Here is a 14668-nt window from a genome sequence, read left to right on the forward strand (position 1 = left end):
GACCAAACATTTCTATTTATAAAAATATTAACTTTCGACTTGAGAAAAAGCTATAAAAAATTTGGTTCCTATTCTAAATCGCTAAAAACAAAGGAAAATTGGAAATTTCGTACTATTTGAATTGTTAAACCGGTATTAACCTTTATTACTGAACCTAAACCGAACCCACTTGTTGTCGAGATCTTCCATCGATTTCTGTTTTAGTAAGAATAATAACCTAAATCGAAACATTTTTTTTTGAAGAAGATGTTAGACTAGGAATTGTTAGTAAAATGTCATCTCTTAATTTGCATGGTGAGTAATGTGCATTCCACTAAATTGGGGCGATCTGATTTATTTCATATGGAAGTTACAGATTTCAGCATAAATTATTATAAAACATGCCCCTTTTACATCTGAAATTTAGATATCACTTGAAATACTTTGATCATCCACCAGAACCACCTTTGTAATATGCCTAATTCTTGTATCATATATACCTCATTAAATTCTACTAGTAAGATGTTTCCCTTGATATTGTGGGCCCAGTAAATAAGGAGATGTGTGATCACATGTATTTATATCGTTTTTTATTTTTTAAACATATTTTCAACTTTTCTTTGTCTTCAGATTTTTTAGAATATATAACCCTATTTGACCAGGTCAAACACTTCTCCTGTCAATTGACTGAATGGTGAACGATCAATTGACCGACTTGCCAACCCTGCAATACTTTAAAAGTTTATTGTAATTTAAATCTAAATATACAATATTTTTATTTTATATTAATAATATGATAGTGTAAATGTAAATGTTAAAATATTTTTTTAAATATTTACAGATTTTTACATATATTTTTTAAAATAATTCTATATTGATTTTAAGATTAAATGATCGGAAGAGAATTTCTATTATTCAATATGCAACAAGATGTCAAGGGTAAAAAAAAATAAAATAATATATGAAAATCATTAAATTAATTTTTGGAGAAAGCAAACTTGAAAATATTAAATATTTATAATTTAAATTAAAATATTTTAGATGTCTCATTTTTTTTTTAATTGTCATATTTTTTTTTATTATAAACAATTTTGTTATTTCTCCTAAATTTTAAGATTAAATTTTTTATTAAAATAAATTGTAAAAAAAAAACCAAATCGATATTTTATTAACAACAAAAATCTTAATAATTAAGGAGATAAAATAAAATTTTGAGAAAATTTAAAAATTTGGAGAAAAATTTTAAAAAAATTTACACTTTTTTTGGATAGTAATAATAAAAAAATTATTATATTTGTCATTAAATATAATTTGATTTTTTATATTTCGAATTCATTCCTTTTTCTTTGATGGAGAATGAAGTAGACATTGGAAGAGCGAATTATCTTCACGATATCGATAACATCAATTGGGATACACATATTATGATAAAAAATAGGAAATCGGATGACACGGGCCCCGAAATTACGAAAAAACAAAATGGAATGAGTAACGGCGGGCAAAAAAGACACCGTATTTATAGTGATATATTATCAAAATTTGATCCAACTTGCGTTCACGACTACATGCGAAACGTGGGATTAAGCACTAAACATGGGTATAAAACATAAAAATCTCTTCTTTTTTTTTTATTATACTCAAGGCCAAAATTTTCTAAAAAATATTTTGAAAAAAAACCTATTAAAAGATTGTATATTGGATTAGTTAATTTTAGGTCTTAAATAAAATTTAGCTAGATGGATTAAGGTCAGTGGTTTATATAGAGAGTTGTCATTTAAATTAAAAATATCTAGATTAAATCTAATACAATTTATTAAAGCATACTGAATCACAGAATAAGCTAGATCAACCCTATTTTTGTTTTAAATTGTACATTAAATGACACTAAAAAAAATATCAACTTAAATTTATTTAAAACATATATATATTTAAATCTTAAATTTATTTAAAATATATATATATTTAAATCTTAAATTTATTTAAAATATATATATATGTAAATCTTATATTCATTTAATTTTAATATTTTTTTAAAATTTGATTTTTGCCAAAATCGTTATCAATCAATATACAGTATACTTATACCCTGGGAATTTCGCTATAAACATTTGATAGATTTCTTCATACGAATTTTTTTAAAGAAATACATAAAAATTGCAAAATTTGTTTGAAAATCACAAGGTAAATATATTCTATTACACGTGCATCTCTTCCAAAAAAAAAATTTTAAAAGAGGCGCTCTATAAAGGATTTATATTTTTAGAGTTTGCCATTGCTAATTATTGTTATGGAATGAAGGTGTCGGTTAGATAATTTCATACGTAGGCTAATGGGGTTAGTTAGATATAGGCGATGACCTGATTATGATTTTTCAATTTTGTTTTAATATATAAGTTTCATTAAAACACGTATGGGGTAGGGTTACGCTGCATTTACAAGCGTTGCATTATTTAACGCAGAGTTATTACGACTTATTCAGTTTTAAACAACTAATGTAAGATAAAGCTAATATAGAGATAATTATTTTATATACTTATCGAATTCACTATTATTTTTATAATCGTATAGCATATATTTTATCAAAGCATCGCAACATATGCTTTTCAAATTTTATCATAGTGTTATCATCATAACGCTCCATATACGCTTTATTTTGTAATAACGCAATGCTTGAATTTAACTACTATAAATGAGGCCTTAGCTATATGGGGTCTAAAATATTTTTATTATGGGATTCTTACCGAAACCCGCGTTCCGCAACGATATCTATTTGAATTCGCGAACATATATTATATATGTTTCTATACCTTAGAATGATAATAATTTTTCTTCTTCTTTAGTCAAACCTAAATTATTATTTTTATATATACCCTTCATGTGCGTAAAATAAATATATGTTAATTTGAAATTATGATAATAAAAAACAAAAAAAATTCATCGTTCTGAAATAATTTTTACCTCAAGGAATTTTTTTTTTTACAGATGCGTTTTTTAGTAAAAATTTAAGATATATTATTTTTTTAAAAAAATAACACTTTCCTTTTTTAAAAAAAAATGTCTAACGACGCTCTTGGTTGCCACTGCTTCATGGATAGTGTTTAGATTTGGCTATACTATATTGAATACCCCCCCTAACCTCCCTTCCTTTTTATGGGTAAAGGTCATTTTACAATCACAACTATCTAAATCAAGTCATAATATTAATTTTTTAAGTCCTAATTTCCCAATTATGACACTGAATATATTAATAATATTACACTTATCCTTTTATATTCCTTCATCATAAACATTACTTAACAAAATATACCATTTATAGATATATATTCATAATATACAATACAAAAGTTTTTTTTGTATTAAATTCACTGAATAGTAATTTATCTGTATAATATTATACATAATAAGATAATATTTTATTAAAATGATTTTCATAAAAATATTTTATAGAAGAAGGAAAAAAAATGATTAAAATTTTTTGTTATTTCAATTTCATATTAACATAAATTTTGGATTTTATATATATTTCATGTTGAAAAAATATTGGTTATCAATGATAAATTATTAATATTATATAATGATAAATGGCTTGGATTGGCTTTTTTTCCAAATTATGTTCAAATATTTTATTATATTATCCTATATCATTAATGTATGATTGCCAGAAATAACGAATGATGATCCATGTATAAAATATAAATTTCGAGCTATGTTTAATGAGATATTAGGCTTGAAAATCAATTCTATCCTTCATTTTCGAATATCATATATTAATATTATAGTATATAATATGAAATATGAAATATTATATTTTAATAATTTATTAATAAAAATATGATTTCATTCTTCCAACATCATTGTGGTGCATCTTTAAAATACCTATTTTGTCTATGTACCCTACAAACAATTGATGGAGAGAAGGGGAGATCTGAGTTTATAACATTATACATAGTAGTAGCTTTAATCAATGCTAACAACTACTCAGTTAAAATGCAGACATCTTCAACATATTTTTTTGTCAATTTAAATTATTGAAGATTTTTATTTAAAATCGTTAGATTTATTAGTAAATCTATATTTTAATGTAATAGTATTAATAATCGGTTTAAATTTATATTATATACATAAAATCTACTGTTTGATGATCGAAATTTAAAATTTGAAAACTTAAATGTATTTTATCTATGGTATTTTACACAAATCTACATGTTCTCTTAATGTTTTTTTTATCTTGACAGGATCTTTATGGGAGTGATTAGTTCTATAGACCATTAATCAAATTAATTAGAAATAGCCATACTATTAAAAATTGATGTATCCATATCTGCAATCGTTTTTTTGCTATAAAATTATTAAAGTAACATAAGCCACTGGCGTTAACAATTATGAATATTATGAAAATTAAACACATTTATAAAGTATATAATATATATTCATTATAATAATTTTAGCATTAGCTTTTGGTCAAAAGTGAGGTGTAAAGGCCCTTTGGAACAGGGCAAGAAACATTAACATACCAATTATTGATCTATCGACTATTTTAAATTATCTGTTCAAAGTTTATTAGACATACACATATGATATTAGAAAGAAAAACCCAGTAGTTCTTAGTAAAAAAATTAAAATATTTTCTTTACACTGTAAAAGTCAATTACAGAATTGTTAAACCCTACTTTTAAAAGTAGCGCGTCACCGCTATCGATATTTGTCAAAAAAAGTAGCGCGATACCGCTATCACTACCCATCAAAAAAAGTAGCGGGCTATTAGCTACTAATTTTTAAAAGTAGCTTTGGCTACTTTTTATAAAAAAATTAGAAAAATTAGTTTTATTTTTTGCTTATAAATTAAATTGCATAGTATATAATATATAAAAATCAACATTTATAAATATTTAAATATAGTTAGTTTTGAAATTTAAAAAAGGCGTTTAGGGGATTTTCTACTATATTTGTATCCGTTATTTCAAAAAAATGATCAGTGAAGTCGTTTTTATGGTTCCAACTAGGGCCTCTTTGCTGCTATCTCAATCAGTGTCTGGCAACAAAAAATTGTTTTACGAGGGGATAGAGTTTTAATCATCATGGTAAATGATAGATTATCAACCAAATGATATTGGCTGAACTGTATCAATTATAAAATCGACAATAAATTTATCAGATCGTTTCTGAGAAATATTGGTATGTGCAATATTATTAATCAATTTAGCTAGAATTGAATTGGTCTTCATTCTTATAAAATAAATACTATTAGAATTTAAAAAATTACCTTTAATTGTTTTTGAGGTTACTAGATTTGTTTTAGGATATATTTTTTTACAGTTTGAACAAATAAATTTGTAGGCATCTTTTATTTTTACATTAATTTGAAAATATTTGTCAAATTTTGGAAATGAAAAATTTGTATTAATTTATATATTACATTCGATATTTTTATTCAAAAATAATTAAATGATATAAACATTTGTGTAAGATCATCTTAAATAAATAAATGTTCCAAATCTACATTGGGCTCCTCTGACACCACATTTTTCATAAAAATTCGAAAAAAATTTTAAAAATTGTGGAAAAAGTATGATTTGCTATATTATAGAGGGAACTATCTTTGGATGTTTTATTCCATCATTTTAGTATGGTTTTAGGTTTTATGATCTTTTTGTAAAATCCTTTTCAGTTGGGCATGGTCTCCATTACCTAAAAAAATATCTATGTTTTTAGCAACTAGAATGTAATTGTTGAAATACTTGAAATAATAATCCTTTCTGACACATCGATGCCAAATTTCTGGAATCAGTATATATATATATATATATACATACAGTTCCCGTGTAAATATCAAAACTGTTAACGAGTCCTTATACTAGCATCATCAAATAAAGCTATTAATATTGTTAAAATTAATTGATCAATCACAGATTTTAAATTGTTTAAAATAAATTAAACAATTTTGTAATATGAAATAGTCTTATAATTCCATGAAAGATTCCTCATTTAAATAAATCAATATGATATCAAAACAAAATTTTCATTAATAAATGGAGTCTTATTTTATGCAATTTGTTATTGTTTTACTCAATATATCCTAATGAAGAAATGTGTATTCAAACCTAAATAAGTGTAGGATTTTGAAGAAGGGTTACTTAAACTTAACTAGAAAAAATTTAACCTCCTGTTCTGATGGAACGGCCATTTAGGAGTTTCTGCTTGAAGGAGTCTCATACGCGAAATATGGCATATCATGGAGCCTGCCTGTTTTGGAGGAGCAAACCCTCTCTAATAAAAATTGAAAATCGTTGTTTCTTTTGATATTGCATTATTATATAAGTTCTTTATCATTGAAATAGAAAATAAATAACTATTTATAAACAAAAATATTATTAGAATGTCAATTTTAGGCATTTTCAGACAATTCTTATTTTTTAGATTTTTAATTTAATTATCGAGATAAATAAGATTGAATGGAATAGATTAGACTTATTGATTTAAAATATCGAATATTATATTAAATAATATATATTTCCCAATATAATTTATTATATTTTAATACCCTTTTACACGATATAGAGATCACAGGGACAGGATACCAACCATAACTTAAAAAGATTAAAATTATATTCAGTCTTTGTTCAAAGGAATTTTAGATTTGTTAAAATATATAAAGCTTTAATGAATTATTTTAATGGATTATTGGATATTTTATATATTTATATATTTTTTGAATAAAATTCTTTTTATATGAATAAAACTTTTTTTTTGGTCAAATATCAAAGAATAAATGATATCCTTTAGAATAACATAAAGGCAATAATATTATTATAATCATTGGAATTAAGTTAAAATAATTTAAAATGTAAAAATATGAATAATAAATATATAATACAAAAAATGATATGAAGGAAATCATAATCTATATAATTTTATATCTTACCCACCCTAGCGGAAGGGGATATGAGATTACTTATTATATTGATTAAATATCAAATATAAAACATATATTATGACATACCAGGGTTAACTTTTATATTACCATTGGGGGGGGGGAGGGTGTTTAAGCCAAAAAAAGGGGGAAGAATACTAATTAAAGAAAAATAAATGGAACTTATATGTATAATATTATATAATTTTATCATAAAACATATGATCGTTTGTAGGGATGTCCCATTGCATTCTGTTAGAGCTAAAGTATTTACCTTAAACCCGACCAACATCAATATAAACGAAAATTGGATTCCGTTATCCTATGGCGACGTTACGGTATCATTCTATTATGACAAGAGTCGTCAAATTTACAGAATCTTGAGCTTTGAAGATGGCAACGTATATGAACTTCATATTTATATTAAAGAGGGCTATGAACACAAATTAGGGTTCAGAAATTTAAAATTGGTTGACATTTTGAGGGACCAAAACAGGGACCGATTACGAGGACAACCCATCTAACCAGGAATAATATGGACCCTGGTTGGTTCAAACCCACTTTCAAAAAAATAAGTTCCGATTCAGTTCCCGTTATCAAAATTTTCCGCTAAAAATAGTTAATATTTTCATTAATTCTTTTTGCTAAAATTTATTTCGAGTTATTATTGATTTCTAACATTTGTAAGATTTGGTTCAAGTCGATCACACCGAACCCGAAAATTTATTTAAAAATTAATTTATTTTAAAATTGAAAAATTATATTGATTATTTAAATCGTCATTTATTTTATTATTTTTCCACTTAAGATTTTGATCAATAGTGTCATGACACCTCGTATGAGTTTTGAAATTTTATCTCCTTTATTTGGTAAATGGGCCGATTTCAAGGCTAATGCTTTATACGGATTGGGATGCTTAAAGGAAGAAGATCTTGAAAGGGTATGTCTTTATTCATTCATTGATTATTTTTGTTCATTTAATAATTAAAACAACAATTGCCATCAAAATCTTAAATAGCCGTCCTCAGTGCCTGTGCACCATGTTTTATTGCCAAACGGCTCGATTTTGAAAAATTTCTAACTCAAAATTTTGGCCTAAAAATATTATGCAAGCATGGAGATTTTCATAGATGGCAAGAAAGGTTAGGATATCAGTTAACAAAATCTTGAGGCCCACTTATTTTGGCTAAAATTTTAATTTAAATGGGCGAAATTGAGCCGTTGACAAAACTAGTTTGAGATATATTAGTAGAAAAAATACGTGGCGCAAGTCTTAGTGTGTTGAGTTGCATTCATATAATCCTAAAGTATAAATGAATTGTATACAATTTTTTTTTTACTTTTTTAATAAATATTTTTATTTTAAAAAGTTTTCAAACATCTTTAACGAAATCATGACCATAATTTGTCGCCGAGTCTCAATAAATGGGAAGAATTTTGTCTCTCGATTAAGTCAATCATACCATCCTTTACTTGAAAGAAAAACATCTTCAGATACAGCCTCATCTATAGACATAAAGACTAGTAAACGGAAAGGAAAATCGTTGTTCGATAAAAATGAGACTAAATTGTTTAACTTTAGAAGTCCCCAAAGTTTTAGGAGTGTTCAGGTTAGTTTTATACCTAAAAATGATTTTTTTTGCTCTAGTATTTTTTTTGAGTATATCTTTGTTTTCCAGAGTGATTTAATCCACGGTTTCTAAGATTTTTTGAGGTATTATTGAGAAAATCTGAGATTAAATTAAGAATTTGTTTAAACTGATATTGAATATTTCTCATTTGTTATACGATAATAAGTTTTTTTTGTCTTTAACCAAAAACGCAAAAATAAATAGACTACATATCAGTCCAGATTAACTAAAAATTATTACTGCATACGATATGATAATGTTAATTTTGATTTAATTTGTTACTAATGATATATACGATATTAATTTTTTTCTTCTAAAGAATTCGCCAAAAAGGTATAATATATTAGGCCATCCTTTGATACCTCTGGAATCGCGTTTAAGACTGGAAAACGAAAAACTAAAATTAGCAGTTTCACTCAAGTATGCCTATATACTAACAAATAACTACCTATGTGTAATATAATTATTATATTAATAATGGTTTTTAAAATAATTACCTAATTTGTGATCGAATTGAAAATCTTATTATTACTTTGTTATAAAAAATGTTACTCTTTGGATTCAAATGTTGGAGTCAATTATACTTGTTTTAATAGCATTTAGGCTAATGGTAATGGTAATTTCTTTAATAAGTTATTAAAAGTATAGGATATAATAAAAATTTCAATGGTAATCTTGGAATTATAAAGAAAAGCAGAATGACGATGTATCGTGTTAAATCATAAATTCCGTAAATATATCGAATGATGGACTAAGAAATTTTCTTGATACATCATTATTATTATGTATCGGACAAATGTCTTGCTCTTTAATCAGATAAAGACATATTGACTAGTCATTGAAAATGATTCATTTGCCTGAGAGAATTGTGAAAACAAAAGTTTCTATATAAAGGTGATTATTTAAATTCTTGTACTCGTCAGAGTTGTAAAATGAATGAAAATCATTTTCAAAAAAACCACTTTATCATGTTTCTTTATAGTAATTGATAAATATATAAATAATCGAATAATATTTGTCAAAAATTTGTTAGTTCCCACAATGTCACTATAAAAAAATATTTTATTAAAGTAATACTTTATAACTCACTCGAAAAAAAATCATGTATTACAACTTTTACTCTAATCTATTCCCTGATTGGTTAAAAAAACGAAAGAAATAAATATGCGTAATAGCTAAGAACCTTGATGATACATTATAGTTAACAAATGACTCCCCAGTTTCAAATTTTCGTCAATCATTAACTGAAAAGATTAGATTAACATTAATATATATAAATCTTGTATATTGCCACTTTATTCTAATCTAATAGGACTTTTAAACCAATTTTTTATTTAGCTGTATTTAAGCAATTTATTTCAAATGTTGTCGTCTATATTGGTTAACGTGTTATTAAAAACACCGAATGATTTAAACTACTATGCTTTTTAAAGAATATCACAACGCTAAACGCTTCTGCTTAATTTGTAAGCACTTATAATTCCTTGGTTATTTATTTTTTTATAAATATTTGACTAAGATGCGTGATGCTGAAGATATATTATATTATTAGACAAATTAATCCTAGTTCCCAATCTCCAATTTTATTGAACAACTTAATTTAGCACAAAAAATTGCATTTATAATTATATAATCTTAACATAATTAAAAAGGTTTTTGATTATCCAAGACCAAAACCTTAAAAAAAGACAGCATTCAATAAATCCAATCCATTCCTCTTTCCAGCGACCCTTGTATACATTAAATAAATAAACTTACAAGGAGCACAGATAATGCTGGCACAAAATATGGAATATTTTATTTTTACAATGCAACAAACAATAAACCAGCAAATACATAATATAGTATAACTCAAATATATACAAATCTTTCTCAAAAAAAAGTATTTAAAAATAACTACCAAACAGAATATTGTATTATGTGCCATCCATCTTAATTATATAAATTTTATATCAAAAAATATCATTAAGTATTTGTAAAGATTTATTTTAACCCAAAAAATTATTTAAAAAACTTCCTTTTTTCTCCTGTTTCTCTGTTATTATATTTTAGAAAATTATTTTCTATTCAGTCCAATGAAATTTATGCCAACCTAGACTATGATTCAATAATTAAAAGTGTACATACATAGAAGTCAGCTGTAGTCAATAACATTGGTTAAGTGTTGTTAAACGGCCCGATTAAATTTTTGCCAAAATAATAATGCAAGCTTCGAGATTTAGAAAATAGAGGTCAAAGCATTTCTGCTACCTATGAGCAAAATATTTAGGCTTACATAATATTATTTTGGATAAAAGATTGATCAGTTCATTTTTAAAAATGGACTTAAAAACACTATTCCAAAGTATGTGAGAAATTGAAAAATAATGATTAAAGATTAATTATTGAAAACTAAAAAAAATATGTTATTTTTTGTGTATACAAAGGAAATTTCTTTGTGGAAATATTCATCAAAAATTTTGGCGTTTATATTAAAAGAAATATTGTCAAAGTCATTAATACCTACATTTAATAATCTCGCAAAAATGAAAAACCCCGGGAAATTGGTATATATATATATATAAAATAAAAAAAATGAGAAATAATTCTTCCCAAATATCCAAAACAATGATGCAATCAAAATTGAACCTTAAATATCCCATTTTTATTAATAGAAAGTTCAGATATGTCAAACAAGTTTGCAGACAAAACTCGACAACAATATTAAACAAATTCATGACAAATCGAATTTCATTATTGAATGTTATTATCTCAATTCACATATTAAAATTTATATCTACTAGACTTGAAGTTTTTTATTAATTTTGATGCATAGAAAAATAACAATAAAATATTGATCTCAAACCAAACGTTTAGGGAATAATAATTTAATAATAATAAATTCATAAAATGAGGTTTGGAGAAAATTTTAAAAAAAATTATTTGATTAAGGTATATTAAATATTTCTATGTTTTTTAAAATGAGAATTAAACATGTTACCTTTTTTTACGATGAACTAATTGATCTTTTTCATATTTAGGAGTGTCAAAAATTAGATTTAGGCATATTTTTCTCTTCCTCTTCCTTAGAACGCACTGCCCACCTTTAAATGGGACGTGACCACTAATTATTTTATTATTTTACATGGAATTGACATTAATAATGTTAAATATTAGAAAAGGTTGAGCAAAATTTTTATTATAATATCCCAATTCAATTTTATAAAATAATGACGGATTTACTATTCACAATATTTTACAATATAAATTATAAAGTGCTGAGAGTACTCAAAAATATGAGACTGAAATATTGAGTCTTAAGAGCCGTAATCAAGATCTCTCATTCGAACTTCAAAATCGCGATTCCAAAATGTTAAATTTAGAAGAAAGTTTAAAGTCATTCAAAAATGAGTACAACCACCTTCAGTGCCATGTAAGTTAAACAAATCTATTTTTCCTTGATTAAATGTACCCCCCTCCTCCATATAACTATGGTATTTAAAAGTATCTTAAATTTTTTAATGAGATTTTGTAGCTCAGGTATGAAATTTTCAATATTTCAAACAACTTTATTTTTTTTTAAACACTGCGCTTATCTAGACATTAAAAAGATGATTTTTAATAATTTGACTTTAAATTCATTAATATATATATATGGTGTATGTTTATTTGGAATATACGACTCATCCGAGATGATGCTCAACAAATATTCAAGGAATCTTTTTATCTTAAATTCATCTGCTAAACGCTTTTCAAATTTGAAAATTTTTATTAAATGAAAATGTATTCAAACATGTGTAGAGCATATACAACAATGATATATATATAATACTAGATTGGCTATTCATTAATTAAAAGTGTCTATGTGTAGGAGTCAGCTGAGCTCCATTTTATGGTTTGAACTTTGACTAATTGTTGTCTTTATTTATCATTATATGAATGCACAGCCATTTTAATTGACATGCATACCACAAAATGGCGCGACAGCTGACTCCTTTGTATGTACACTTTTAAATTCATATAATGAATAAATCACCAATAGTAATATATATCATTGGCATACACCTATCCTATGAATTTTAGAAATTTCGTTATCTATGTATTTTATAATTTTTATAAAAAATCTATACATACATAAAGAGTATCTCAAATGTTCGTGGCAAAAATGGCTGAAATTCATAGAGTGAATATTTTAAACACATGCTGGAATATATTTCCGAGAAAATCAGATTTTTCAAGCTTAAAAATAGCTTTAGTTAAATTATTTAAAGTGGGGTTCCGAATCATCACGAGTTCCAGAAATATTTATTAAGACTTGTATAATCAAAAATTTGATTAATTTGATAGAAGTATTTATTTATGATAAAACTTATTACATTATCCTGAGATTTCCTATATAAATAATGTTAGTTTTATTAAAATTAACATACTTATAATTTCGGCTTTAGTTAACCTTTTAACAATTGAGCCGGAAAGCATTTATTTATAATTTGATTCAAATATCATGAGTTAAAAAAATTTAAAGTTAAACCATCGCTTTTTATATTTTTGACAAAGTTTTACACAAAACTCAGTCAGCCTTCCTTACTTCACCACCACTCCCAACTCCGCACTTAACTAATAACCTGATACATGGAAAAGAACGTCGGACTTGTTCCAGAAATGGAACTGTGTCCAAAAAAAATTAGATAATTTTTATTCACAATGGCTTATTCTGTTTTAATATCTTTAATTATAAGACATAACAATATTATTACTCATTAAGATGCTGTCAAAATTGAAATGATTTTTTAAAAAAAGGAAATATTAAATAGTCATAAGATTCGTGAAGAATATAATGGGAGATAATTTAATATTAATTTTATTAGTAAACTCCCCCCCCTCTTGTTCCAGATATCTAAATTTGTAAAAAATCTAAATGATGTATTTCAATATAAGTTATTCATCTTCAGGTATATATATATATATATATATGAAACACATCATTTTCGTCATCTGATCGTTTCTTAACTTCTCTTTTTCAAATATCGAATTCATTTTAGTTGATTAATTTTTTGTCAAATTAATTATCGATTTTTTAAAAAAAACATTACGAATATTAAATACATTTTGTAATTATAAATAATTTTTAAATATCTGTTAATTATTACGGGGCTGTAAATTGGCCTACCACTGATCTATTATATTAATGAGGTGTTTAAATTTGATAATCACTCAACTCAGCGACTGGAGGAAATTTTTTAATTGGATGAAATTTATTTAAAATTAAACAAGTATCAGAAGTAAGGAGTAGGATTAAAGGTTAAAGACCTATGGGTTAGGGTTATTTAAAGATCTGAGGGATATGGGGTTGGGGGTTTAGATTGGTTTTTAATAAAATTTAATCATTTTTATTAATAACCTGTCAAACCTAGCTTGTTCATGTAATTATAAATAAACGAATGGAAGTTCATAAATAAATGAGCGGTTGTAACGGGGCAATTTCCTTGAGTTGAATCATAATCCTTAAATTTATGTATACTTTATTAGATGAAAGATATCTATTTATCCAAAAATCTCATCAAAACACTCAAAAATCAAATGGACAAAATATTCCAACAAGTACAAAATCTGGAGGATAAATTTAATCAAGATTTTCAAAACTTTGTAAGTTATCTAAGACTAAGCAAATTAAATTCTAAACCCTTATAATTGTGTTTTCCATTATAGAATATCGACGAAGATGGCAAGAAGATGGAAGAATGAAAATGTTTAATCAGCATAATAATCAATTATCATTGTTATTATTTTTATAAATCTTTTATAATTATTATCTAATATCCTACTATTTGTAATTATAACCTTTTTAATATGAATCTAATAAATTATAGGTTTATAAAATTAAGTCTCTGGGCGATCTTGGTTAATAAATCAATAAATTATCGATAAAAATTTTTTTTTTTTTAGAATTAATATAAATGAAATTTAAATTCATAAATTCCTGTGGTGTATAAATTTCTAAATAACCCTCTTATGAATAATAAACAATTCTTTAGTACAAAGGGATTAAAATATTATCTTTTTTTTTACATAAAAATTTTATATAAAAGGTTATTAAAATAAAAATAAAATTTAAGTAGGGAGGGGGTCATTTTTCGGCATCTTTTAGTTAGTGTGATTGTGATCTTTA

General features: G+C 24.9%; 1 protein-coding gene across 2 annotated transcripts; it reads left to right on the forward strand.

The window, feature by feature from the left end:
* Positions 1 to 835: 835 nt before the first annotated feature.
* Positions 836 to 14366, forward strand: LOC135929666 (homer protein homolog 2-like). Of its 2 annotated transcripts, none has more exons than XM_065466353.1 (9): positions 836 to 918; positions 1335 to 1576; positions 7125 to 7290; positions 7698 to 7829; positions 8260 to 8499; positions 8840 to 8940; positions 11776 to 11932; positions 14029 to 14145; positions 14209 to 14366. In XM_065466353.1, the coding sequence occupies exons 1-9, from the start codon at positions 910 to 912 to the stop codon at positions 14242 to 14244; spliced, it is 1200 nt and encodes a 399-aa protein (XP_065322425.1). In that variant the 5' UTR covers positions 836 to 909; the 3' UTR covers positions 14245 to 14366. The 2 variants fall into 2 exon arrangements, with proteins under 2 accessions (XP_065322425.1, XP_065322424.1); XM_065466352.1 differs by having other exon boundaries at positions 853 to 918; positions 1342 to 1576.
* The last annotated feature ends 302 nt before the right edge of the window (positions 14367 to 14668 follow it).

This window comes from Gordionus sp. m RMFG-2023, chromosome 5, assembly GCF_954871325.1.
Source record: "Gordionus sp. m RMFG-2023 chromosome 5, tfGorSpeb1-WG-v2, whole genome shotgun sequence".
NCBI classification, from domain to species: Eukaryota; Metazoa; Nematomorpha; class Gordioida; order Chordodea; family Parachordodidae; genus Gordionus; species Gordionus sp. m RMFG-2023.